Source organism: Coprinopsis cinerea, assembly GCF_000182895.1.
Source record: "Coprinopsis cinerea okayama7#130 chromosome 7 map unlocalized cont3.7, whole genome shotgun sequence".
Taxonomy (NCBI): Eukaryota; Fungi; Basidiomycota; class Agaricomycetes; order Agaricales; family Psathyrellaceae; genus Coprinopsis; species Coprinopsis cinerea.
Window position 1 is genome coordinate 2317926 of NW_003307538.1, and position 25315 is coordinate 2343240.

The following is a 25315-nucleotide window of genomic DNA, read 5'->3' on the forward strand; positions in this document are numbered from 1 at the left end:
GCACGTTCGAGTCTTTCCCATGTCTTAGCACCTGCGCGAATTCCAGTCAGCTCAATCATGCAGAGGAAGCATAGTACTCAAGTACCTACCGAGCATGTCAGAAGAACACGCCGTCGAGTCAGGGGCATTGTCCGTCGATACCTTCGCCAACCTCAACAACGCGCACCTCATCTCCTTCCCCACCACGCCCAACAGGATCAGATCGCGACTCGACATTGAATTCCCAGCCAGTCGACCCTGCCATCCCACCACTACTCAGTCCTTCTTTGTACCGTCGCGCGTTGAAGATAAGGCGATTGGCCAAGATGGCATGTGCTACCCTCTGAAGTCTGTGTATTCATTTGAACTTGGGTTCAGAGATAATATCGGGAGAAAGGATATACGAACGGTGTGAAGACATTGGTGTAGTACGGCTTGTAAAATTCTGTCAGGAAACGGGTGCTTCAGTATAGGGAATGCAAAGATAACATACCGAAACGATGTAGGGAGCCATCACGTTCAGTGCGCTGAACGCTGTACGAGAAAGGTAACTGTTGAACTCCCGAGCGGGAAGGAAGACAAGATAATAACTTACCCAACAACACAACGTAGTAAACCGTCCCATCCTTGTACAAGGTAACCAGTAGTGGGCACTTGGTACGGCGATAACTGCGGATCCCCGAGGAGAATGCGATGACCACGACCACTAGAGATAAGATAAATTTCGTCGTTGAAGAGGAAAAAAACCAAGGAATATGATCGCAAATCACCAACTTACGAGATTGGCCCAAGAGAAGGATCCAAAAGCAGACATCCATCCCTCTGATGCTAACAGAGCGTGGGCCTGTGCCGGGAGAGACACCCATAGTCTCGTCGATAGTCAAGGCTAATGAAATATTATTATTGGCCGATTCTTCATCGCTGTAAGGGCCTGAACCTACCTTCCCAACCTGTGAAGTCGAGTACTACAAATGCCAAGACGCCAATTGCTAGAGGCTAGATGGAAACCAATCAGTTCATAAGCTAGACCTCTCGTCGAATATGAACTCACTGTAAATAGTGTCAAAAGAAGAGTCGCGTGCTTCTTCTTCGCACCCATGAGGGCATAGAGGGTCAGAATAACAATTCCTTTGGGACGAATTAGCACCAGGTTCTCATATAGAGGCTAGCTACTCAAACCTTCCGATGCAAGGACGCCAAAGAACGAGACTGCTGTTCGTCGGACCCATCAAGGTATGTATGCATTTAGGTTTGGAACATCATCGTGAGAGACGCACAAGAACTGAACAGAGCGATGGGAGGCGAATACCCAAAAAGAAGATGACCTGGTACAACAAGTGTTGGTTATCTTTTCAGCTAGGAAGTTGGGTTGGTCGAAACACTGACCAGCAGTGGCGACGGGCATATCAATGAAGGCGGTGTAGCGGCAAACGAGGAACAGAACCTTGCCACACCTGAGCCCTTCAAACAGACCCGGCCATATTAGCGAGATTTCTTCTGCCAACGTCGACAGATAGTCACAGAACTGCCAGAGGATGGATAAAGTGAGTGAGGGGATTCAAGTCATAGTGAGACCCAAAGGATCCTCACAAAGAGGGTTGTACTTGCAACTGTGGCCCAGGCGGTGACTATACAGATTTCACTGGATGGAATTAAAACATTCCGACGAACCTGCAGCGCACTAACGATGTATGTATGAAGATCCGCCATGGTTTCCGAGAAGAAAGGAGTACTCACCCTCATATAATACTGCGACGACGCCAACTGGTAGAGAATATCCATGGGAGGTTCTGGTAGCACGCCCTACGTTCCCAAACACTCTGACTATATCGAAACCGAAAATGGAATACAAAGCCAGTCGACTTCACCGTCTCTATCTTTCAGTTGAGATTAGCATTAGTTCATCACTACACCCTCCGGCGCAAGCTCAACTGTGGCGGTCTTGTATATACGATTTGGCGCGCCTCATGAACGGGAGTTCCCTCCAAGGACGGGTGGAATATTCAGGCAACTGATCAGCAAACTAACTGACATATGAGTACACAAAACTGAAAGCGACGATCAGAACAGCACGGGAGAGGAGAGGCCCCGAAACTCACATAATATACAAGTGAGAAAGGATCTCCACTGGCACAAGGCAGATAAATATAGAATGGATATTTGTTGGTGTTGCGGTCACGAAGACTTGCCCATCTGCACCGCCCTCCTGCGCTTGTTCCCTCTGCGAATGTCGCCAAGGTCGCTTTCGATTTCGTTGTCTTTGCTAGCTCCGAGCATGGCGATACTTTTGCCCAACCCGCCAATGTTTTGATGTTGGTGAGCTCCACCGCCTTTGGGCCTTCGACGTCCGTTGGTTGTGCCACCACCTGTGCCACCAATTGGGTTTGCGTTGCTGGGCGTTGTTGTGGACGTGAGGGCTAATGGGAATGGTGAAGGGATTTCGTCGACCGAGAGCGAGTGTGGGTTGAGGAAGGGCCCGGATGTGATTGGCAAGTGGCTGATCCCGCTGGGCCCGTTGACTTGAGCAGCGCCGAGCGCACCGTGGGGCGTTGGTGGAGGCGATGTTCCCATCTTGTTTCTCAGTTTTCGGGTTATTGGCGGCCTCGAGTGTGAGTCCAGTGCAGCATCTAAACAAAGACATGAATTTGTGAACTCGGATAAAGACAGAATTGGACGAACCTCCAACGGTGCCCTCTCCATCCTTCTCTTCTCTTGCTCTCCGGCGACGGTCTTCAATACCCTCCAGAAGCCGCTCCCGCACACGCTCCCTACCACGCTTGTATTCTTCTTCCACACGATCCCGCTCCTCATTGTACGCCTGTTCTGCACACTCAATTGCATACTTTTCTTCAAATTCAACCTGAGCGAGCAGCGCAGACCGTTCAAGCGAAAGAGGGTACAGTCGCAGCTTGAACATGGCATTTGTTTCAGGCCGCATCGAGAGTTGAAGTGATGTACTGTGCAGTGCCGATATCGTTTCGCTGAAATGTCGAGCGCTGGTGGGTCGGTGCAAACCGTGCACTCGTCAGATCGCTGGTTCAGGGATCATGCGGAAAAGGGATGCTCACTCTTCTCGTCTGTCGTGTATTTCCTTTCCAACCTTGCCAGAGATATCTTTTCGTCTCTTCTCCTTCTTTCCATCTTCTATCTCCTTGTCAAAGACCAGACAAACGCTGGGACGATACAGTGATTACTGACCATGTAACCTGGAGCTGGGTCCTGCTTGGTGGTACGGAGGCGCCATGTCAACGTCGGGGTAGGGTGCGTGACGGCCTTTGTGAGAAGCGCCGCTGTAGTTTATGGGGAAGACTCCGGGTTGTGGTGGCATTTCGGTTGGCGGTTCGGTCGGGGTCGGTCGTCGATGGCAGCGGCGAGCACAATACTCATTCAAACTTTCTCAGACGCCTTGCTGCCCCTTGCCAAGAATACGGCCGTGCGTGACCATTTCTTGGCGTGACGATCGCGTTACCACACGTGTTGCTGTCACGCATCCTGATTTGGCTGTAGGCGCTTAATTGGCTTTGCGCGACGCGTCGCGTATTGGCCGCTGTCCGGGACAGCCTCGAAGCACGGTCAGATGGGAGACGATTACAGGCGAAGTAGATTCAGAAATTACGCCCCCATGTTCTGGAATACAATAAGCATCCAAGTACTCATGGTATTTCGTCAGTCCTGCACTCTGAGCAGTTTTCAAAGTTGCCCAGGTCGCATACATTTACATCAGGGCACTGTTCAAGGAAAGACTAAGGTATGAATCGCCAGATGACACACTACAACTTCAATTAGACCGCTACGACGGCGCCCTGACTCAGTACTCAACCTTGAAGGTGGCAATCGTTTCGTTTGTCCCCTGCGAATCTTCAACATCCCGGTCGTCGCGGGCCGACGAACAAGATGACGCGAGATAAGATAAGCAATTCAACCGGCAACGTCTCCGAAGATTTGACAGCCCCGAGTTCTCTGCGCACCCATAACCCATCGTTTCCCACTCTCACTTAGCCTCAAAACTTTCCCTCTTATACTACACTATCCACCCATCAGCCACACAACTTTCCCCGCAAAAATCTGATAAAGATGAGCAGCAACACAGGATTCTGCGCCGATTGTGTTAAAGGTGCGGGCCTATTTCCTGATACGAAAGCGTAGCGTCGATCTCATCATGGTCTGGACTTTCCAGGTGTGAGACACGAGGGAACTCCAACTGGTGCGCACCGATATCCGCCTATGATCTAAGTATCCGACTCCCATTCCCTCAAGGAAAATGGGAGACCATCGGTGGCGTGCAGAGCTACGTAGCGACACCTGAAGGCGACTACCCCAAGGACAAAGTTATTCTCTACCTCGCGGACGTATTTGGCCCTCAGCTTCCCAATGCCCAGGTATGTAGTATGCTTCATATCCGTCCCGCGGCTTGGGCGCTTGTTCGAATTTCAACCTTACTGACGGGGGGCTTGATGATCCCAGCTCTTGGCCGACGACTTTGCGCGGAATGGGTGGAAGGCGAGGGACTTGTTCTGATCCTTCTTGTGGCAAAGCCTGACTTCCCTTCCACGTTGCTCTAAAACCATGATACTAGACCGTCATCCCCGATTACCTGAATGGGGACCCTATCCCCGCCGATGGATTGAACCCTGGAGTAGGCATTCTCGACAATGACCCTTGTCGGGGATGGAGATGCTGACATTTCGACTTGTAGTCCACCTTCGACCTCATGAAATGGCTTGCATCGCACGGAAAGGAGCAAACCCGCCCTCCTCTCGACAAGGTCATCAATGCTTTGAAAGAACAAGGCGTCAAAACCTTCGGCGCAGTTGGATACTGCTTTGGTGGTACGTTTTCTTGTCAATTCACAGGGTACGGCTTTGACGGTGTCTCTACATGTTAGGCCGCTATGTCTTCGACCTTGCGTTCGAGAACATCATCTCAGTCGCAGTCGCCAACCACCCCACTTTCGTCCAAGCTCCAGAGGATATCGAGGTTAGAACCCCTTCCTGTTTCACCATGAATGGGCCTAATTTCTTTCCTTACTTACTCCTCATAGAAATATCTTACCTTGTCCAAGGCACCTCTTCTCATCAACAGCTGCGAATTCGACGAGCGCTTCCCCATCGAAGCTCAAGCCATCACCGACTCGATCCTCGGCGACGGGAAATTCGCACCGGGTTACAAGCGCACGTACTGGGAAGGATGTACCCACGGATTTGCTGTTCGAGGCGATCTTTCCAACCCCAAGGTTAAGGCTGGCAAGGAGGGCGCGTTCGACGCTGCTGTCAAGTGGTTCAAGGAGAAATTGTAAGGTACTTTGAGGAACTTGTGAAATTGGTGTCTGTTTACTTAACCTGACGGAATATTGTGATTGCCGTAGTGCTGTAGAAGGCTCGCAGTTGCAGTCAAGGTTGTGAATGTACATATAGTGATGGGAATCTATTGGGAATGCATATCTATGACTCACTGACGAGCTCGGGAAGCTGAATCCGAATGTAAATGATCATTGTCCGCGTAGATGCATAGATTAACAAGCAAGTCCGTATGTGAAGTACCTAAAACGGGAAAGGAGCGACTATATCGGTACTCAGATAAAGGTTTGAAATGTCTAATGACGTCCAACGCTATCCAACAACAGTGTTCAGTGGTATCTCAAAACTTACAGCAAGGACCACGCGGCACTGGCAATGCCAACAACAGCCATCGAAGCTACTCCAACAAGAGCAGAGATGTCAAGCGAGTTGGCACTACCTGCATCATCATCATTGTCGTTATTATTGTTGTTGCCGCTTCCACCACCAGACGATGAACCACCGGTGCCGCTCGGCCTTGGGGGAACGAACGTGGCATCAGGGTTGGAGATGCAAGAGCTAGCGAGGGCTTCTGCGGACTCGGTGGGGGAGGCTGCATCATTGACGGTTCCGTTACCGCTGAAACTGCATGCCTGGGGATTCCTGTCCTGAGATTCGTAGTACTGGCTCATGACGTATGAGAGTTTGACGACTGCGAAAGGGTGCTAGTATTAGTCCCTGAGTGGTTAGCGAATAGATGAAGGAAGACGCACGGGGATCACAGCCTGCAAGACGGCCATATGTTCCCGTGGTACCGTTGCCACCGATCTCGTCGCAGGACCCACCGGCTTCTCCGAGAAGACTGCAGCCAACGTTGAGGAGTTCGCCGTTGATATCGCTATAGTCCGCCACAGTGGGGGTGAAGCGACAACTGAGGGCGTTCTGCAAACAAGTGCAGGCGGCCTCGTTGGGGGTAGCAGGGAGGTCGGTAGAAGCACCGGGGTAGGTAGCAGCACAAGTAGGGTACGTTGACGCGGAGGCAGAGTCTCTTGAAGGTTCGTTAGGACCGGTAACGGCATTATACCTCTCCTTGAGGTTCTCAAACTCGGTGCTCTCAGTAACGGTGGATCCAGAGATGGTGACCATTCCAAACTCCCCGGCAGCGCTTCTAGCTGGGAAGTAGCTGAAAGCGATGCCGCCAGACCAGACGTCGGACATGGGGGAGCTGAAGAGGGCGTCGACTTCGCTCCAGATGCGCGGGGTGACGGCGTTGCAGCCGTATTCGCTGAAGTAGGCTGCGACGTTGTAGTCGGCGAATTCGGTGACGAGGGTGCCGTAGCCTGAGGCTTGGATGGAGGAGTCGCCGCACCAGGAGCTGTGGGATGTGGTGAGCGGCCGCGTTCCCGTCGATGGAGGAGCTAGCTTACTATTCGTTGAGGCCGTACAAGTCGATGGAGGTTTCTTCAGAGCCACATGTCAAGAAGGTTGCAAGGGCGTGACGGAAGTCGGGGGCACCGTTAATGGCTGCATATCCAACAAGTCTATCTGAATTGATAGATTTCCTGAATGACATTTAAGTGAGTTCGTCAACGATATCATAGAAACAGGACTTACAGATAGGCTTTGGTATCACGGGCAGCGGCTTTGATGTAGGGAGCGGCCTGTGGAGTGGTCCCTGTAACAACTTCGTTACCGACGTTGTAGGCGATAACGTTGTCGTATTTTTCGAAAGCATCGATTGTTCGGGTGTACGCATCGAGGAGGTTGGTCGACCAATCGGGGGCGATACGGTCGATGGAGCCGTTAAGAGGTGTGGACAAGTCGATGCTAGAAAGAAGAGGTTAGTTCAAATATGGACGCTATCGCGTGAATCTGAAACGTACATGGTATAGATACCCGCCTCGCTGAATAGATTCATACATTCGTCATGGTTGAGGGAAGAGTCTACGCTGTACACGCGGAGGGTATTGATTCCGGCACCTGTGAGGTGAGGAACGTCGCGGCGACATGCGTCTGGGTCGGCTAGGGGGTCCTCAAAGGTAGCAGGCTCGTCAAAGTCGTTGTCTTCGTGGTCGTGGACCTCGCCTGCAAAGGGTCGTCAGTGCTGTCCTCGTCGCTGCGGCGGTAGGGTGGCACGGACCTTGCACCTGGTATCCAATACCCTTGATGTAGAAGCGAGTGCCATCCTCCTGGTAAAGGTATCGACCAGTGCGAGTGACCTTTGGGATGGCTGCGACATGTGAGATCAAGGCAACGAGAGCTGCAAAAGCCCGTAGAGAGACGAGCATTTGGGCGGATGAAGGGAAGAGAGAAAGAAGAAGAATAAAAGGTCCAGCTGCCTTGCGGCGTGGGGCCTTATGTACATAGCTTTGTCTATTTTTGACTTCCGGGTGCCGTGAAGGGTGAAACGGTCGGCGCTCAGTCTAGACGGTAATCAGCGCCCGTCTCCGCAGTCGCCTCGAGCATTCCATCAAACAGGTGCAAAGAAGATAACACCGGGAGGATCGTACTCCCGCTCCATCCCCAATAAAAGTAAATGACAATGCTCATACTTGCAGACACAAGTAGACCAAGTTCACGAAAATAAACGGTAAATTTATACCTCAGCTGATCGCCTGGACGACCCCGTGTGAGATAGGGACCATTTGCCTTATCGAGGGAGTTGTCTCCTGATTACGTCAATTCGTGGATGCGGGACGCACGGGCTTTGCATCCTCTTCCCAAGATCCTCATGTTCTCCACAATTGTGGGCTCTCTTTTTCTTTCTTTCTCCAACGGCGACCATCGATAAATGTCGTACAACCCACAACCTCACGACCCGCACCGTCCTGCAATGAATCGTGCAGTTTACACAGCTTCACCCGGGTCTCTGCTCGGGAATGGTCAGGCGCGGCCTAGGATCTCCTCCTTTGGTTCCCAAATGGTTTCGTCGTCGACGGTGGTACACGACTATCAGTCCCAGGGCTCGTCCTCGTCGATGCTCGCTAGTCATAGCAGAAGCTACAGTAACTTCCACAGCTCCAGTTCATCTCCACAACCACATCAACCCCAGCACCATCGACATCAGAGCCATGGACCGAGACAAGGATGGCGCGAATGGGCGGGGGACAAACTGAACAGGGCTAAAGCGAGGGGTATCGGGATTGGAATGTCCGCGATAAACCAAGTAAACGGGGTGTACGCGTCTAGCGCCGGTCGCGGTATCTCAGCCACATCCCCGGGCTACAGTGCAACATCGGATGTCACGGAGGTTATCACGCTGTTCCCTGGATGGGCTGCTAAGCGATACGACAATCAAGCTCCCGCGGAAACTTTGGAACCTAATGGTACGTAGCGTTGTTCAACAAACAGTGGCTTTTACTAATGAATGTTGGTAGCACCGAGACCTTTCCAGGTGGAAGTCTTTGCATCTGGATATGCTATTAGCTACCGAAACAGAGACAACATGAGTCGCTCTCACCGGGCGTTCATTCGACTGGCGAAAGGTATGTCACCCAATTTAGCCTTTCGATGCGCTTTTATCGAACACGCCCAAATCTAGGATTCGCGTCTCTTCCAAAACTGGTTTCAGAGGCAGCGTCGGCGACACCGACCCCGCCAAGTTCCAACTCGTCTTCTCCACCAATAAATGATCCTCGCCTGTCCATGTCCCGCTCTACGGAAGAGCTTCTTGCTAATGCCCACCTTCCCCCCAGACCAGAGGAAATGGACGCAGCGTATAACATTGCATACCTGGAGGAGAACGGCGAGCTCCCCGCCCCAGATAGAGGAGCGCTGAACACGGCCGACTTAACTCTGCGCCAACCACCTCCGGATCCAGCTCTCATGCCCGCGCGTTCAGAAACGCCCATGCGACAGGAAACCTCCGCAGGAGAGGCTATCGCCAACCTAACATCCGAAGCGATCACAAAACTCCATGCGAACCTCGAAGCGAGGCTGAAACCTTTTTGGTCGAGTGTTGTAGTTGGAAGGACTGTCCGGCTCCATCTCTTCGCCTCTCCTCGGAATAACCCTACCGCGCCGAGCGGTATCAGTGAAGACGATGCATCCCATGAATACAACATCCCACTTGATACAGTCGAAGTGACAACCGACAATGATGGAAGCTTTCAAGCACGCTTTGTAGTCGACTGGGACAAGCTTTGCTGTCATCCGCGAGGGCTGCATATCGCTTTTGGTCACGGGCACGATTCTGGCCTCGAGCATGAAGTTGTCGTCGTTGCTGAGCTGCTGGAACCACCGTCCCCGGAACAACGAGGCCCTCCGGTTACCTATACCACGTATTCCAGTTCTCGAAGTCCCACTAAAGCAAAACCGACCGTGACTTCGACGGACTCGACAGGTGCATCGACCAGGAAAACGAACATCCATATACCCATCACGCACAGTCCTATTCGTGTCATTTCTGACATTGATGATACCGTGAAGAAATCGGAGGTTTTGGGAGGGGCGAGGTCGGTATTCTATAACGTGTTTGCGAAGGAGTTGGAAGAATGTGTTGTCCCTGGTATGGGAGAGTGGTACACGAAGATGTGGAAGAATGGAGTCCGGTTTCACTATGTGGTGAGTATCTGTGATGTCCTTTCAGACGTTCACGCAGCTGATTAATGAATAGTCGAACGGCCCGTTTGAATATACCTCCGTCCTGAACGAATTCTTCCCACTAGCTCAGCTCCCACCTGGTATGTGCCCTCTTCGAACCAACAACATAATCAGGGTCTGACCACTTCATGTGTAGGGTCGTTCAAGCTAAAGTCGTACGCTCGACGCTCATTGTTCAACGGGCTTATGACGACAGCTGCAGGTCGAAAGCGAGCGGGTGTGGAAGAAGTGCTCGACTCCTTCCCCGACTCGCGGTTTTTCCTGATTGGTGATAGTGGGGAACAAGACCTTGAGCTCTATGCAGAGTAAGCTTCTCTCGTGTCACGCTTCTACGGCAAGAGGATTAATACTTCGTCAGTTTGACACGCCAACGGCCTAACAACATTCTCGGGGTCTTCATTCGTGACGTGAGCACTATTGAAGGTGTGACAGATCCCATCGATGACCCAACGGGCGGGCTTGCTCTGATTGCCCGTGCCACAAGAAGCACTGTCGGTCTCAGCTCGGAATCTCAAGCGAACCTTGCCTCTGAAACGGACAGCACCTTCAGCAACGACAGAGACGCTGGGATATATGGCCAGGGACAACGGCGGCCCTCTGTAGCGCGGTCCGTATCGAGTCTGTTGGCGAGTGCAGTGGGCAAGCGGTCGGGATCCATCTCATCACTCTGGTCGCGCGACTCGACGCCCAATAACGTTCAAGCGCAGGGACAGGATGGGTACTTTGATAGCGACTCGGTATGGGAGACGAGGAAGCTGAGCGATGCCCTCCACGAGGAGCCAGAAGACATGGCGACACCACAGATAGCCCAGAGTACATCTTCTGGACAAGGCCAGGTTGGAGACGCCAATCCGACGCCTAGGATGAACTCCACCCCCACCATGACGCCATCCAGCACGATTAAGCAATCTAGCTCAGCTGGCCAATTCATCACTGAGCCACCCAAGGCTACCCCTCCACCTTCGCTTCACGGTCGCCGGCGCCGTGGCTCGACCAAATCCTCTCGGTCGTTGGCCAACTCGGAGAACGGAGGGGTGGGCGTTGCGTTGGCCGACATCGCAACCCGGCGCTCCCAACGGACCGGCGACGCAGCGTCTTCAATATCCACATCGTCCAGTTCTTCAAGTCGATTTTCTTATGATGGGTCTGATCCTAACGACCCTTCAGCTGGACATGCGTTTAAAGCGCGTTTTGAGAGGGTGACTAGGCAGATGAATACGGCTGTTACGGTTGAGGATCGGAGGAGGGCGGAGTTGCAGTTGAGAGTTTGGCAGGCGAGGACGGTTATGCCTGATTGGGTTGTGTTGAGGGTGTTTAGGCACCCGGAGGAGTGTGTTGAGGCGCAGGAGATTTTGGATAGGGAGTTGGAGAATTGAAGGGAAGATTTGCACTGTGTATCTGTTATAACCATGTAATGTAGTAAAGTATCTTGTAAAAGCCGTTTGTTATTTGGCGTTTATTTATGTAACTTAGAGAGACGGATGTTCTCCAGTGCTTCCGCCATGAACAACCGACAGCTAAGGGGCTTTGAATGAGATTGCTTATTCTACGGTGCGCGCGCTTAATTTGCCGCCGAGACAACCAAGAGACTTCTTGAACATATCACCTTTGCTCTCTTGGTTCCGTTGTTGCTTAGTAGTATTTAGGCGCTGAAGGAAAGGTAGGTCCGTTTGACAAACCGTGAGTCCATAAGATCGTCAAGCAATGATGGTGGGCATCACGAAAGGCAAGGGCGTGGGAAATGTGATTGGCAAACATTCGGCAGCTCTAACCCTCTTCTCAACCGCAACTTGAACGAGCAGGGGAGAGCGTCCAGCGCTCCTTATCATTTACCAAATGAACTCAACCTCTAGGACAGAACCTACACCTTTGGAAGAAACCAGACTCGCCTATCTCCAGTCCCGATTGAATTTGTGACGGCACTTTGGATCGTAAAGGCTCTCAATCACCGGTGGAAACAAGGCACTACTGAAGAATCTGTCGGGAAACTCGGAAGAAGTGCAGAATATCAAGGGATAATCAAGCCGCAGTTGGCTGTTACACACGTAGCCTGGGAGTCCATGTCCACAATTCAAATCGCTTATTAACAGTTTTGTATCCTCTGGGACAACCCCAGCTTGGAAGAATGCCTCGCCTCACAGTGACCCCAGGGGTCGCTTTCCTCACCCGTAATTTGGTGGTTCCAACAGCGTTCAACTATGGTCTCGCGACGCTGGCCCTACGCGTCGCGTCGAACAAGATATCGGGAATTCCTCGTGTACCAGGGTGGTTGCTCCTCGCGTTGTCGGTGTTGGTCATTCCCACTCGTATTGCTGCTGCCCTTGTATACCAGCAATGGAGGAACCAACGAGAGGCGGAGAAGAGGGGTGCACGCCTTGCACCGGTTCTGCAAGGCAAGAGAATAGGAAATATGGACCAATTGTCGTACTTGCTGAACTGCTGGAAGAATGGCTATGCTGGTTCGTGCCCTCTGTGTTTTGCCCGCCCTTATGTATACTGACTGAACGTTCAGCTGACGGAATTCGAGAGATTATTGAGGACCTGGGGAACACATTCAACCCCCGTATCATGTTCGCAGATACGATATTCACAGTCGAACCCGAACACGTCAAGTTGATCTTGAGTACTGATTTCAATAACTACGTGAAAGGTAGGCCGTCTCTCAGTTTTGCACGCTGTAACCATTAACCACGTTTCCAGGTGAACGATTCCAGTTCGCGATGTCCGCAGTTCTAGGGACTGGTGTCTTCAACTCCGACGGTGACCTCTGGAAGCAAGTGACACAGTTTTCCTTGTGGGCATACCGTGTTAACCATCGATTCTAGATTCCACCGCTCTATGACACGGCCCTTCTTCTCTCGAGAACGTGTCACCGACCTCGACCGCTTCGACCGACACACACAAACTGCCCTCTCGCTTCTCTTGGCCAAGGCGAAAACAGGGTATGCAGTAGACTTCCAGGATGTCATGCAGCGCTTGACCCTCGATATCTCGACTGATATCCTCTTTGGTGCCTGTGTTGACAATCTCAAGATTACCCCCGACGATTTGGCTCTCCCGTATAACCATCCCCGGTACTCCTCCGCCTCCAGCGCGAAGGACACCTCCTTCACACAGGCATTCTTGAATGCGCAGTTCGTGATTGCCGAAAGAGAACGAAATGGATGGGCGTGGCCGCTCCTGGAAATCTTCGAGGACAAAGCTGCACCTCATATGGCGGTCGTCAACAGATTTGTTGAACCCATAATCAACGAAGCCATTCGGAAGAGGAAGGAGAAGGAGGCGTTGTATGGTGACTCTGAGAAGGCAAACGGGCAAAAGGCTGACATTGACGCGGACGAGACGTTACTCGATCATCTCGTCAGGTCGACATCCGGTAAGCCGTTGTTGACTGTCCAATCCAGGCGTCAGAAGGTTAAATATGTGGAATTTGCAGACCCGAGAATTCTGAAGGACGAGACCTTGAACATTCTTCTGGCAGGTCGAGATACGGTGAGTTATATAATTATGAGTCTACATCACTTTTCCATCTGACGGGTCGCATAGGTTTCAGCGACTCTCACCTTCACTATCTACCTTCTCTCTCTTCATCCTCATGTTCTCGAACGCGTCAGAGAAGAAGTCCTGAACCGAGTTGGTCCATCAAGAGCCCCGACTTATGACGATGTGCGAGAGATGAAGTTCTTGAGGGCCGTTATCAATGGTATGCCTATCTCGAACATTCGCAGCAACTCCGTATTGACTTGGAATTCATAGAGAGTCTGAGGTTGCTCCCACCGGTGTATGTTAATAGCTTATCTCAACGTTATGATAAAACTCATTACAGCGTCTCCTCTATAGACCCATGGATGTCCGGTTCGTGCTCTTCATCGATAACCGGAGAATTAATCATTCATACACCCTCTAGTGAATGTGTCAATGGTGCTATCTGGCCGTCTCCCGACCCGACACAGAAACCTATCTATGTACCCCCTGGTGCTGCGTGAGTCCCCAGGGCATCGTCATCCATCTCATTCAAGCTAATTAAATGTACCGCGAACAGAACTCCCTACAGCGCGCTTCTCACACAAACACGCAAGGATCTCTGGGGACCTGATGCACTCGAATTCGATCCAGACCGGTTCATCGATGAGAGGGTTAAGAAATACCTAGTTCCCAACCCATTCATTTTCATACCGTTCAACGCGGGTCCAAGGATATGCTTAGGCCAACAAGTAAGTTCGAAGTCTTCATTCATACGAACGCTTCCTAGGTTCTAATCTCGTATACCAAACTTCCTTGCAGTTCGCATACAACGTGACGTCCTTTGTGCTTGTTCGCCTATTCCAGACGTTCTCTTCATTCACTCTTGATGAAGAGGCCTTCCCTCCCGATTGTCGAGTACCAAAGGAGTGGGCTGAAGTCGGTAAAAATAGCAGGAAGGCGAAGGAGAGGTTCATGCCAAAGTTGGTGCTCACAATGTCGAGCAAGGTAAGCTCTTTGTCGTGCATCGAGGCTGCATCTGTGCGTCGAATTCTGATCGTGCTGTCTACTTAGGGTGGTATGTGGTTGAAGATGCAACCTGTGGACCACTGAACCACCTCGCATTCATCCGCACTGGCTATCTCCACTCTACCAGCGGAAAATGGGGAATGAGGATATTTTCTATCGCGTGATGTTAATGCTGGCTCATTAACATCCACTGTACCTAGTCGTTGACTCTTCGTTCGTTCTGTTTGATACACTCCTTTAACCCGGTGGAAAGAGATGCTTTCCGTAAGCAGACTGTGTGCTGGAGGCCCAATATGTACGCCCTAACGCCGTTGACGGTCTGACCACATATCAGATCGGAACGGAATACGTACAGTGTTCGTGGATGTCGGGTTCAGTGGGGTTGATCTCGATAAACACGTACTGGTAGAGTATTCCATTGAGGACAATCTGTATGTCTTGATCTCCTCTAGTGGACCCTCACCCTTCGGTTCATCAATCAAAAGGGCGCCACGAAGGAATACGAATTAAGTATGTAGCCTGAATCGCATCCCAGACGGTCATTAGTTAGGAGACTATGTCTGGTGGCGACACTAAAGTGCGGAGGCACTGTATAGCTTCGTCAAAGCATTACGCATACACCCCACGGAGATGAACTCGTTCCAACAATCACTCGTTCAAAGTATGTAATTCCAAGTGCGAGTGCTAATCGGCCGCACGTTCCTCGTTAAATTTGGGGCACAGATGGTAAACCTGAGAAGGCCGATCCTTCAAGTTGTCAATATCCTCTGATACGTAGTCTGGTGGTTGATCAATCAGACACGGTATTGAATTGGGTTTGAGCCTTCGCAAGTGGCAAATGTCCCAACAGTATCGGGTGCTTTATCCAAAAAAGTACCTGTGCAGGCAAAAGATAAACGGCCACCGGGGTGAATCTAAGACGTGATCACCAAACACTTGAATTCGGAGGCGAAGGAGCAGGGGTGGGTGATTGAGAGGACAATTATGAGTAGGGTCCACTGGGTGCATACACTTCTAAACCGTTAGCGGTAGTTCCGACGGAATCTCTCCTTGAGTAATTCGCCAATTCCATGGTGTGGTTGGGTCCTTCCTATACATGGGCAAAGGGTAGAAGAGGCGCCCACGAGGGGGTCTTGGCCCTTGAGAACTCGAGCACCCTCAATCGGACTCGATTTTTTCAGCTTGGACACGTGCAGCGAATACAAATTATGTAGTAGGTGCTTTGCAACTCCCAGCAAGACCCACAATCTGATTCGAAAACGCCATCCCTAATATCGAGCCCACAAGTCAGTCAGCTTCCCCTTCACAAAAGGGGTAGTAGGGTCCTCTTACCATAAGCAAAACATCTTTGTCAAAAGCCCCACTCGGCGGCCTAATATCCCCTGGTCATATCAAATCCCTATGTGAAACGTTAACAGCGTGAACGCACAGGGCCATTCATTCTAAGTGAGCCAAACGATCTCGCAAGGGCTAAAAAAAGATCAGGGAAAGACAAAATAGGAAAAAGGAATAGCACCATCCCAAGACGGAAGGTGCCAATGGACAGCGGCACGGTGCAACGGTATGAAGGCAAAGTTTAAATGACAACTGCAATTCCAAAGCAAAGACAAACAACGAAACACGACACGACAAGTTGACAGAATTAGGTCCTCAAGACGACAAGAAGGAAAAAGAAAGGGAATCATTTGTAAACTAGGATATCTGAGAAAATGTAAATCGAAATGCAACGTCCCCAACTAAAGCACTGAAAGAAGAAACGACCTGGTAAAACATACAATAACAACATCGACAGAAACGAAGCAAGAAAGGGACCAAAGGGTTGGGGAGAAGGGTGTAGGAGAAACGAAAGGGCAGGGCTATGGCCTAGAGTTGTTGGTGTTGTCCATTCGCCCGTCGCGGGAGCCAAAATCGCTGTCCCCGTCGTTCGATTCGGGTCCACCCTCTTGGCCGATCCGTCGTTGCGCGTTGGAAGCATGGGTTTTGGGTTCTGCCTTGCCATTCCCATTTGCCTCCCGTGCGCGCTTTTTGATCTGTGCAAAAAAACGAAAAGGGCAAGTTGAGAAAATAGTGCGCAGACAGGGCCAGTAAACTTAAGCACAGACGAGCAAGCTCAAGCTTAGCGTCCAGCTGCAAAAGACGTACCATCTTGGCGTATACCAATCCACAAGCGTTGCAAAGCGTTCTTGGACCTAAAGCCAAGCAAGAGAAGTCAGTTAATCAGAACAGGAGGGGGCATAACCCTACGGAGCTCAACAAGCTCCAGATACAAAAGAAACCTCACTCACCCAACGGCCCGCGCCGCCATTCAGGCGTCGAAGTCGCACCACACCCGAGACAGACTTGATTATCTCCGTCCTCTCGTTTCTGTAATATAAAAAAGTCCACCAAATTACATCGGGGAATTTTCGTTAGCCAACATATTGTATGAAGGGAGCTTCCGAGGGAAATTTTACTTACGCCTTTCTTCCCAGAACCACCAGCTGACGATCCATTCGCGGAACCAGAGGCACCGTCCTTCCCACCGTCGGATTGAATGATTTCCAACTGCATCTGCCCTTGACCGGGGTGGAGGATCTCTTTCTTGGGCGTCCGTGTTCGAGACGTGGCTGACGGCGGTGGGATATTGGTGGTGGGGTTTGAGGCGGGTGGGTTTGCCACAGATGCTGTCCCACCGGGCCCAGAGAGCACTTGAGTAGAATTGGCATGGGAAGACGGAGGCCGATTGTCCGATGGCATGGGAGGGTTTGCACCGCTCAGCGATGAAGACGTGGATATAGAAGGTGTCGTCGGGGGAGGACCCATCTGTGACGGGTGGGAATGCATCGTGGGAGGCGCTGGGGGGTGCGAAGAGTACTGCTGTTGAGACGGCTGGGCATTAGCCGCACTTGCAGCCGCCTCCAGCATTTGTGCACCATAGCTGGCCTGCTGCAACATCTTCTCCAATGCATCTAGAGATATCTGTGGGGGATTGGTGTAAGGGGATCCCGAGTTCGGCTGCTGGGGAGTCGATTTGGAGAAGATATCACAGGCTTCCATTACACCTCTGTACGAATCCAATAGCTTAAGACGCCGGAATGTCATATTTTAGTCTAAATGAATGGAAGAAGCAGTCTATGAAACGAACCTTTGCGAAATCGATGGCTCCTGCACTAGGTTGTGAGGGTGGAGCAGGGGCTGGGGTTGAAGGCGATTCCTTCTCCCGCTTCAGTGGTTGGTATGTACTTGACGGCGGCAGGGGCGGCGGAGGATAGTGCGGGCTGATGTTCGGGGGAGGTCGTGGAGGAGGAGGTGCCGATTGCGGTTGCGGTTGCGGCTGCGGTGGTTGTGGGTGTTGATAGTGAGAATAACCTTGCGGAGGCGGAGGAGGTGGTGGTTGATGTTGAGACGATGAACTGGGCGGGGGAATCGAGGTTGGTGCTGGAGGCAAGCCCTGGGGGTGAGGAGGGCGAGGTTGCGACTGTGGATGTTGATGCTGATGAGAATGGGAAAGTGGAGGGGCAGGCGGGTACGAGTGAGACTGGTGGAGGTGGGAAGCAAGGGATGATGAAGAAGTAGAGGAGGGAGGCGGAACTCCAGCAGCCAACGAGCTCGAAGAACTTGAAGAGGGTGGTGGTGGAGGGTAGATGCGATCACTAACACGCCTCGAATGACTATCCGCGTAGGGTCCTGACAGAGGAGGGGCGGTCGGTGCAGCCGATGGAGGGGCGTGTGTATTGTTGTGGCTCTCGTGGGCATTAGGATTATGGTTAATCTGAGAGTAGTACCCTCCGCGTGGCGGTTCCGCCGACGAAGAACTGGTCGGAGAAGGGTCTAGGGCGCGGGTTGAGCTTGATGAACCGTATGTCGGTACGTGGGATTCAACGGGGTGCGTCGGAGGTGGTGGGGCGTAAGGCTGATTGTAACTCCCCCAGCCTTCATTGTGAGGATTGCTGCTCCATTGAGGAGCTGGCGTTGAAGAAGGGGCCGGCTGATGACTTTGCTGGTGATGATGTTGCTGTTGTTGCTGCTGCTGCTGTTGTGCGTGATGTGGATGCGACGACGATCCTGGAGCAGGGGGATACACTGGTTGGGTGTATGACTGTGGAGTGTAGGATGTCTGGGGAGGAGGGGGGGGAGGGGGCTGATTATAATGTGAGGGCGTCGGTTGAGGAGGCGAGTACGCCGATTGGGACGACGATGTCGACCTTCCGACACGCATTGGCGGGGCTTGAACTTGTTGCGGAGGCGGAGGAGACTCATACGACGTGACAGGAGGGGGGTAGTAGTCGTAGCTGATGTTTGGGTTAGAAGGATGGTGGTACATGTATCGCCCGTCCGATGACATATCTTGAAGAGATCTAAGGAAAGAAAGTTGGAGCAAGACAAGATTGCACGATGAGCCGGGTCAGCGTCAACACCAGCTTGTCCAAGGGCCAGCAGGAGTTATAAGACTCACCAAGCACGTCCTTAAATAAACTGACACACGGCCTCGATAGTGAGAACCTTTCCCGGGCTTAATGTAGGATATGGATAACAAAACGTGAGAGTTGTTGGGTGTCAATAAGCGATTGGAAGAGCTAAAGTGACAGAGAGAGGGTTGGTAAGTTACGGTTGATGAAAGCGTGAGCATGATGGGAGCAAGTTTATCGAAATGAAAAGTGCACGATGATGTTTACACCGGGGTTGGTAACAATATACCGTCATCTCCCTGGGTTCGTAATGATCCATACCGCAAAAAATCCGTCGGAGTCTCGGGTATGCTGTGCCATGACCAGCATTCGAACTGTATATGGTCATTCCCCTTGGCCCCCCAGCGCTTTCCGACACTCGAAAACCCTACATGGATCCCAGCGTCCACCAGCCACGGGAAAGTCTAGAATCACTCACCATCCGTCAAGAGCCCGCAACAGAGTCGTGCACAAGGTCAGAGAAGGAAGGAAAGACAGGAAAGCAAGCTTGACCGAGGCAAACGAGCGGTGATAACCACGATTGGTTGTCCGTCCCCTCTTTCAACTTCCGACCTTGCAGTGAAGGGTTGAAATGTGTGATAGACTGAGGAGGTTTGAATCAAGCACCCCGGAATAGACAAGTCCAATGATAGACTTACGGGCTCGACGGCAGACCACCTCCAGGGTACTGGTGGACCCTTTCTTCGAGTTTATATAGCCGACCAGACCCTATTTATAACGAGGACAAGCAGGTCGAAGGGGAAAAGGCCTTCTTCCCCAAGTCAGACAGACTACCGCCGCTGACTACGGCGAACCAGCGGCCTGAACCCCAAGACGCTTTATTCGCGGGGGAAATCTGATTTCGCCAGAGCTTCTCGTCGACGTCTCGTTCTCCGTGGCCAAATAGGGTAGCCTGAGTGCAGTCAGGCTGTGTTCAGGATCCTTCAGACCCTAGAAGCAGAGTAAACGCCCAAAAGTGAAGAGAAAATAAGAGGAAAAGTAGCCGGGAAGAGATTGACTTGAAGGGGTAAAGTGAACACACCACAGTCGCTGTCCTTCAAATGATGAAAGTTCTCGGCCCGCTTAACCCCGGCCAACAGGCCGCCTGACAGCCCGTGCTGGCCGCCCACATCATCAGAACGCAAACCCAAAATCAGCCTCTCAATTCATCGCTTCGAAGGTGACGACTTTCGAAGTTGAAAACTGCCGTAAATGTATGCAGACGCTCCCGCTAGTTCCTTTCCGAGACATCTCCAACAAGCAAGGCGGGAACTCTAAAATGCCTATTTAGCAGAACTTCGCCGGAGGAACTGACAAGCAACAATGACGCCGCCGCCAACCATCGCGCGAACTTTTCCCTCCTTGCTGTCAATTGAATTAAAAAACGGCTTCGGATCCGTCGGACGAGGTCTTGGGAGGGCGATGTGGCAGAAGACCGTCTCCCTCGATGTACAAGTACACGATTGTGAGCTACACAAGGTACACATTGTTCTTTGAATCTGTGCGCCAGGTTTGCCTTGCCGATACTCCACCGCCATGTGCCCTTTCAAAGCCCCTTCATTCGTACATGTGCTACACGAGCCCAAAGATAAGTTGAATCAGTACCCTAAATTCTTAATCACTACCCTCCCTGGGTGCAGAACCAATCCATGGCAACACCTGACTGACTTGACAGGTCTCGAGAGAGGAAAGTACTCCTGATCCCATATGTCTGTCCGTCACACCGCGGAGGACCAGCCAAAAAGGCCAGTCAGTCAACAGCAGCCCACACACATACAGACATATGTATACACCTAGACGTGATACGATGATGAGAAATTTTAATCAGAGGCGAAACCGCGGAAGAAGAGGCACACAAACCAACAGCTTGAGCACGGACAGACTGTTGTATCAGTGACAGCGATCAGTCCTTCAATTACACGCGACAGTAACAACCCGCCTCGGACAGTGAATCCTGAGTACGCAGCCCATCCAAATCACTCCAAAACCACTCGAGCTTCCCAGCATACACCAAACCAAAAAGACAGAGTATATTAATTGCAAGGCTATATACGTGTACAATAAGGCATGTAGCGGAACAACGATGGATTGTCATTGAATGAATGAACGGACGGACGATTGGACTTGTGGTGATTCGGAAGGAGAGAACGAACGTGAGTTTAGAAGAACGAGAAGAAATATGAAGGAAAATACGACAAGAGACTGGTTTTATAGATACGATGGCGATGGATGCAGGCAGTGGTAAATATGGCGATGATAAAACGTCGAAAACGTTTTGGGAAAGCGAGTGACTAGAGGATAATAATAGCGCGACAGACAGGTGAGAGTCTACGGATTGATAGAGTGGTAGTGAAACGTGCGACTGGACGCGGAAACAGATTGAAGGATATTGTAAGAAAGCGAGATAGGGAAGGGATGAAACAGAGAGACCGAGGAACGAGGAGAAATAGATAGACAAGTGTCTTGGTAGAAAAGAGACGAGGAAAGAGATCACAAAGAAAGAAGAAAGAAGACCAGAAGGAAACCAAGTCCGAGAAACATAGAAGAGAAAGATCGAGACAGGACACAGAAGAAAGAAAAAGATGAGAGAGGGAAATAAAGGAGAAAACCAAAAAGAAGAAACTCAAAAGACAGGAAACAGGCAAGGCCAGCTACCAAAGCCCAGCCGCACGCGTGGACAAACCTATCCACGCGCAGCAACAGCCTGACCGACCTGTCCATTTTGAGTTCTTCCTCCTCCGCCCCCTCCTCCTCCTCCAGTCCCACCCCCACCCTTCGTCACAGTCTGATGCTTCGGCAAATTCCCATACTCATCCCTCCCATTCCCTCCAGCTTCATACCCCGGATCCCCATCAAACTCCTCGTCCTCCTCATCCTCCCCCTCCTCCTCATACTCCTCCTCATCTGCCGTATCCCCAGCTTGCGCAGGTACACCACCAGGCGCCGGTGGATGACTACCCACCGGATTCGCAGGCGCAGGATTCGCATTACCGGTCGCTGCATTCACATTCCTCTTCACCCCACTAGCAGCAGCAGCAGCTCTCTCCTTCGCCCTCCTCCTCCTCTTCAAGATCTTCTTGCGACTCTTGACAGCCCTTCGAAACGCAACATCATCCCCATAAAACAAATCATACTCGCAAAACGCGCAAAGCCACTCGCTCGTACCCGTAGTAGCACCGACGTGACTCAACGAGGAAGTCGAGAGAGTTTCGCTCGCGTTGGTTTTGGACTTGGTCGATCCAGTCCCGCCAGTCCGATTCCGCGTCGGAGGGATGTCTGCGTTGAGGAAACGCAGAGGAAGTGGTCCGAAAAAGTTGGCAACCACATTCGTGTTGGCGAGGTGAGGACTGAACCCGGAATGCGGAAGTCGAGAAGGAACGTAATTCCTCAAATGATGCGGGTTGGACGCGTTGGCCAGCGCGGAGCGTTTCTTCTTTTTCTTCTTGTTGCTCGGTGGGAGTAGCGTGTGATTACCCGTTGGCTGAGGCTGATTTCCCCCAACCGTCTTTTGCGTCTGCTGATTTCGCCCTTGGGTTTGCTGCGATTGAGCTTGGGGCACTTGCTGCTGCTGTGCCGGCTTCGCCGCACTGTTCCCTTTGGTTTTCGAACCTCCCTGGGCAGATTTCTTCTTCGACTTGGTAGTCCCAGAAGTAGCAGGGGCGGGCGCGCCATTCGCGTTCCCATTGGCGGGCGGAGGCGGGAGCATCTTGCTAGCAGCGGCCAACTTGGCGGCTTGGACAGCTTGTCTCTCCAATTCTGCTTCGAATCGGCCACGTAACGTTTCCACCTCTTGCTTCGTCGCTAGGAGCCTGTCCGCGGCTACAATCACGACGCACACAAGTGACGGAAAAGAAAAGCAAGAAAAATCAATGACGCCGAATCAAGACCAGGGGCAAGAGCAAAGTGAGCATTGGCCAAGGGGGTTAAGATGGGAAATCGAAGTGTAAAAAGTGGCCATCACGCCAAGTGCAAAAGCCAAGACGAGGCGGAACGGATGGAAAGCAAAGGAGTCATGACGAAGGAGAGAAAGAAAAGCAAAGAAGCGAAACACTTACTCGCACTTGGACATTGGAACACAAACTCGGACGAAGGCAGAGCAACCCCGTTGCTCGGCAACTGGACACTCTCCTTCATCCTCACCTCCCTCGCCAACCTCGCCGACATCCTCTTCGAAAGCCGGACCTTGACCTGCTGAGCAGTCTTATCCTCCTCCTGAACCCCAACATTCTCCTTATTCGACGTTGAGGAAAGTGGTCCCGTAAGGGCCAAAGGCCCTCCAAACGGATACACGCTCCCCGCCATCGACAACGCCTGATCCAACGCAAAACTATCCCCTTGCGTCAACGCACCCATCACAGCCGCCAACTGCCTCTTCCTCGCCTTCAACATCTCCTTGTGCTGCAACCCTGCCACCATCGCAGCCGACAACTTGCCTCGCGCTTTGACGATCGCATTGAGCTGTCCGACGCGAGCAGAGGACGAAAGGGACATCGTCACAGTCGAGAGAGTGGGGAGAGGCATGCGACCCGCTTTCGTCGTGGTTAAAGGTGCGGCGTTGAAGGGAGAGTAACCTCCACGCCCGCCACCATCTCCGTTAGGATCGCCAGTGTGTCCTTCCCCTCCTAGCCCCCCTCCACCCCCATCTTCGCCTTCATCATCGTACCCTCCATCCGGCCCAACCCGTTTCGCACCATACCCAGCAACACCCACCCCATCCTCATCAACCCCGTCATCCCTATGACTCCCTCCACGGAAAGGTGACATCCCCGCATTAGCAGGCACCTTCCTCTTCTTTGTATTACCAGGCTGGCGGAGATGATCCACATAATCCCCGTCCCCATCTTCATCCTCCTCATCCTCGTCTCTCCCTCCACGCCTCCTTATATCCACACCACCCCCACCACCACCAGGATCACCGCCATTCACGAAGCTTCGAGGGGCGTGCATCATGGCAGGGGGGCCAGGCATAATATTAGCACCACCACTAGAATCACCCAACCCCATCGCACCATCCTCCCCATTCGTGACAACCGTCCCTTCAATATACGCTCCTTGGGGTGATTCGGTCGATTGGTGGAACTGAGGCCGATAGAAAGGTGCATGCTTGCTCTGAGGAATCGACGTCCCACTCGCACTGGTACCACGGAACTGCCCCAACCCCGCCCCATTGAGTCCGGCCTCGTACCCAGCCGCGAAGATCGCGTCCAGCTCTGCACGGCCAGAGGAGAACGGCGGGGGCGGGAACCCCGACAGAGAGAGTTTCTCCGTGAGGTTGCGGAGGATCTCCGCAGGCAAACCCTGAGCTTTCAATGCCGCGTCCGTAATAAGCTCGACGTCGGAGAGGATACTGCTGGCCGTAGCGGAGGTGGACGCAGTAGTTGTCGTCGTCGTGCCGCTACTGTTATGGATCTGGCCAGCTGCATTGGCCTGTAGCGAATCGAGGCCCGATTCTGACGAGAAGCTACCATGGGTAGCATCCGTATTCACAGACGTAGATGTACCGGTAGAGCCCACATCAAACTTAGCCGTAAACCCAAAGTCGATCGCGCTCCGCATGCCCGGGTTGGACGAATCGGCCATGAAGCTCGCAGTGAGGTTGCCCAAATTGTTCATATAGAACGTCTGAGAGATCTTTTTTGATATTTCTTCAGCATGGGCGAGGAGTTGTTCGGTGGTCATGTTGTCCCCGAGTGTTTCGCCCAGGACTTCCATAGTGGCGCTGAGGAAGGGTGTGGTGGGTGCGTCAGCGGCAGGTCCTGACATATCGGCGGTGGTTGCTGAAGTGCGCCTCCGCTTGGGAAGAGGCTTTACTCTACGGAGAGTTGGAAAGTCGTGGAGATCGAATACGGGAGATGGCTCTCTGTACATCCTGCAGGCCCCTTCTTGGTGTGGCTAACAGTGAGTCTGCCGTCCGAAAAAAGTCCTGGTCCGCTGGGCGACGAGTGCGGAGATCCTAAAATCGGTGGTCGGACGAGAACCTTGAGAGATAAACCGGTCAGCAATGCTAAACAGTCGGGATCGAGGGCGACGAAATGAATTTGAGGAAAATCGCAAGGAAATTAATGAGCATTTGTCATCATCCTCGTAGACGATAGCCACGAACAGCAAGACAACGTGGAGACCCATGCACTGTGGCAGCAGAGGCGCCAATACACAGCACTGTGGATTCAATGCCCCCGGTAATCCTCCGCAATAATCTAGCAATCCCAAATCCCAAACCCCTCATTGGCGAGATCGACTGGAAGCCCCGGCACCTCCAACCTCCGACACCCTACATAATAAAAATAGGGTAGACGACTCACCAAGAAACAGAACGACGTGGACAAAAACAAAGCAGCCCAAAAAGCGACCCCGTTCCCCAAACTAACCCTGTTCCCTCCGAATCGATGGTGTCCGTCGACTAGGATTGGCGATTTATTGCTTTATCTTCAAGTATTGACACCTGGTCGAGAAACTTGTGAAAAGTCGAGAGAAAAGCGATGGTTGTGTAGAGTGTGGTGTTGGAGAAGAAACCGACCGCCTCGCTGGCTGGCCCCTTGG

The 25315-nt window shown here is 52.1% G+C and overlaps 8 protein-coding genes across 8 annotated transcripts; 3 read left to right on the plus strand and 5 right to left on the minus strand.

Moving 5' to 3' along the window:
* Positions 1–55: 55 nt before the first annotated feature.
* On the minus strand, positions 56–1761 carry CC1G_12224 (hypothetical protein; the record flags this gene model as incomplete). Its single annotated transcript, XM_001831652.2, has 14 exons — positions 56–85; positions 167–329; positions 388–413; positions 473–513; positions 575–685; positions 758–865; positions 921–975; positions 1031–1107; positions 1159–1191; positions 1257–1304; positions 1366–1504; positions 1570–1607; positions 1651–1660; positions 1717–1761. The coding sequence occupies 14 exons, from the start codon at positions 1759–1761 to the stop codon at positions 56–58; spliced, it is 924 nt and encodes a 307-aa protein (XP_001831704.2).
* Positions 1762–2154: 393 nt separating this feature from the next.
* CC1G_12225 (hypothetical protein) lies at positions 2155–3307 on the minus strand (the record flags this gene model as incomplete). The annotated part of the gene is made up of 4 exons (XM_001831653.2): positions 2155–2606; positions 2659–2975; positions 3048–3123; positions 3178–3307. 4 exons carry the CDS (start codon positions 3305–3307, stop codon positions 2155–2157), a joined length of 975 nt encoding a protein of 324 aa, XP_001831705.2.
* Positions 3308–4053: 746 nt separating this feature from the next.
* CC1G_12226 (dienelactone hydrolase) lies at positions 4054–5275 on the plus strand (the record flags this gene model as incomplete). The annotated part of the gene is made up of 7 exons (XM_001831654.1): positions 4054–4093; positions 4157–4183; positions 4237–4358; positions 4556–4615; positions 4676–4808; positions 4865–4956; positions 5021–5275. The coding sequence occupies 7 exons, from the start codon at positions 4054–4056 to the stop codon at positions 5273–5275; spliced, it is 729 nt and encodes a 242-aa protein (XP_001831706.1).
* A 168-nt stretch (positions 5276–5443) lies between these two features.
* Positions 5444–7562, minus strand: CC1G_12227 (1,3-beta-glucanosyltransferase). The gene is made up of 6 exons (XM_001831655.2): positions 7396–7562; positions 7139–7340; positions 6870–7082; positions 6683–6817; positions 6029–6630; positions 5444–5967 (listed from the first exon to the last, which is right to left on the minus strand). The coding sequence occupies exons 1-6, from the start codon at positions 7541–7543 to the stop codon at positions 5624–5626; spliced, it is 1644 nt and encodes a 547-aa protein (XP_001831707.1). The 5' UTR covers positions 7544–7562; the 3' UTR covers positions 5444–5623.
* Positions 7563–8403: 841 nt separating this feature from the next.
* CC1G_12228 (hypothetical protein) lies at positions 8404–11233 on the plus strand (the record flags this gene model as incomplete). The annotated part of the gene is made up of 6 exons (XM_001831656.2): positions 8404–8581; positions 8633–8740; positions 8797–9818; positions 9871–9937; positions 9994–10162; positions 10216–11233. The coding sequence occupies 6 exons, from the start codon at positions 8404–8406 to the stop codon at positions 11231–11233; spliced, it is 2562 nt and encodes an 853-aa protein (XP_001831708.2).
* A 749-nt stretch (positions 11234–11982) lies between these two features.
* On the plus strand, positions 11983–14432 carry CC1G_12229 (cytochrome P450 monooxygenase pc-1; the record flags this gene model as incomplete). Its single annotated transcript, XM_001831657.2, has 12 exons — positions 11983–12316; positions 12370–12507; positions 12558–12651; positions 12683–13233; positions 13294–13349; positions 13404–13560; positions 13614–13638; positions 13698–13712; positions 13765–13839; positions 13900–14071; positions 14142–14327; positions 14394–14432. 12 exons carry the CDS (start codon positions 11983–11985, stop codon positions 14430–14432), a joined length of 1842 nt encoding a protein of 613 aa, XP_001831709.2.
* A 1772-nt stretch (positions 14433–16204) lies between these two features.
* Positions 16205–18672, minus strand: CC1G_12230 (hypothetical protein; the record flags this gene model as incomplete). Its single annotated transcript, XM_001831658.2, has 5 exons — positions 16205–16378; positions 16491–16537; positions 16634–16712; positions 16806–17408; positions 17473–18672. The coding sequence occupies 5 exons, from the start codon at positions 18670–18672 to the stop codon at positions 16205–16207; spliced, it is 2103 nt and encodes a 700-aa protein (XP_001831710.2).
* A 2786-nt stretch (positions 18673–21458) lies between these two features.
* On the minus strand, positions 21459–24538 carry CC1G_08315 (hypothetical protein; the record flags this gene model as incomplete). The annotated part of the gene is made up of 2 exons (XM_001831659.1): positions 21459–22594; positions 22831–24538. 2 exons carry the CDS (start codon positions 24536–24538, stop codon positions 21459–21461), a joined length of 2844 nt encoding a protein of 947 aa, XP_001831711.1.
* Between the last annotated feature and the right edge of the window lie 777 nt (positions 24539–25315).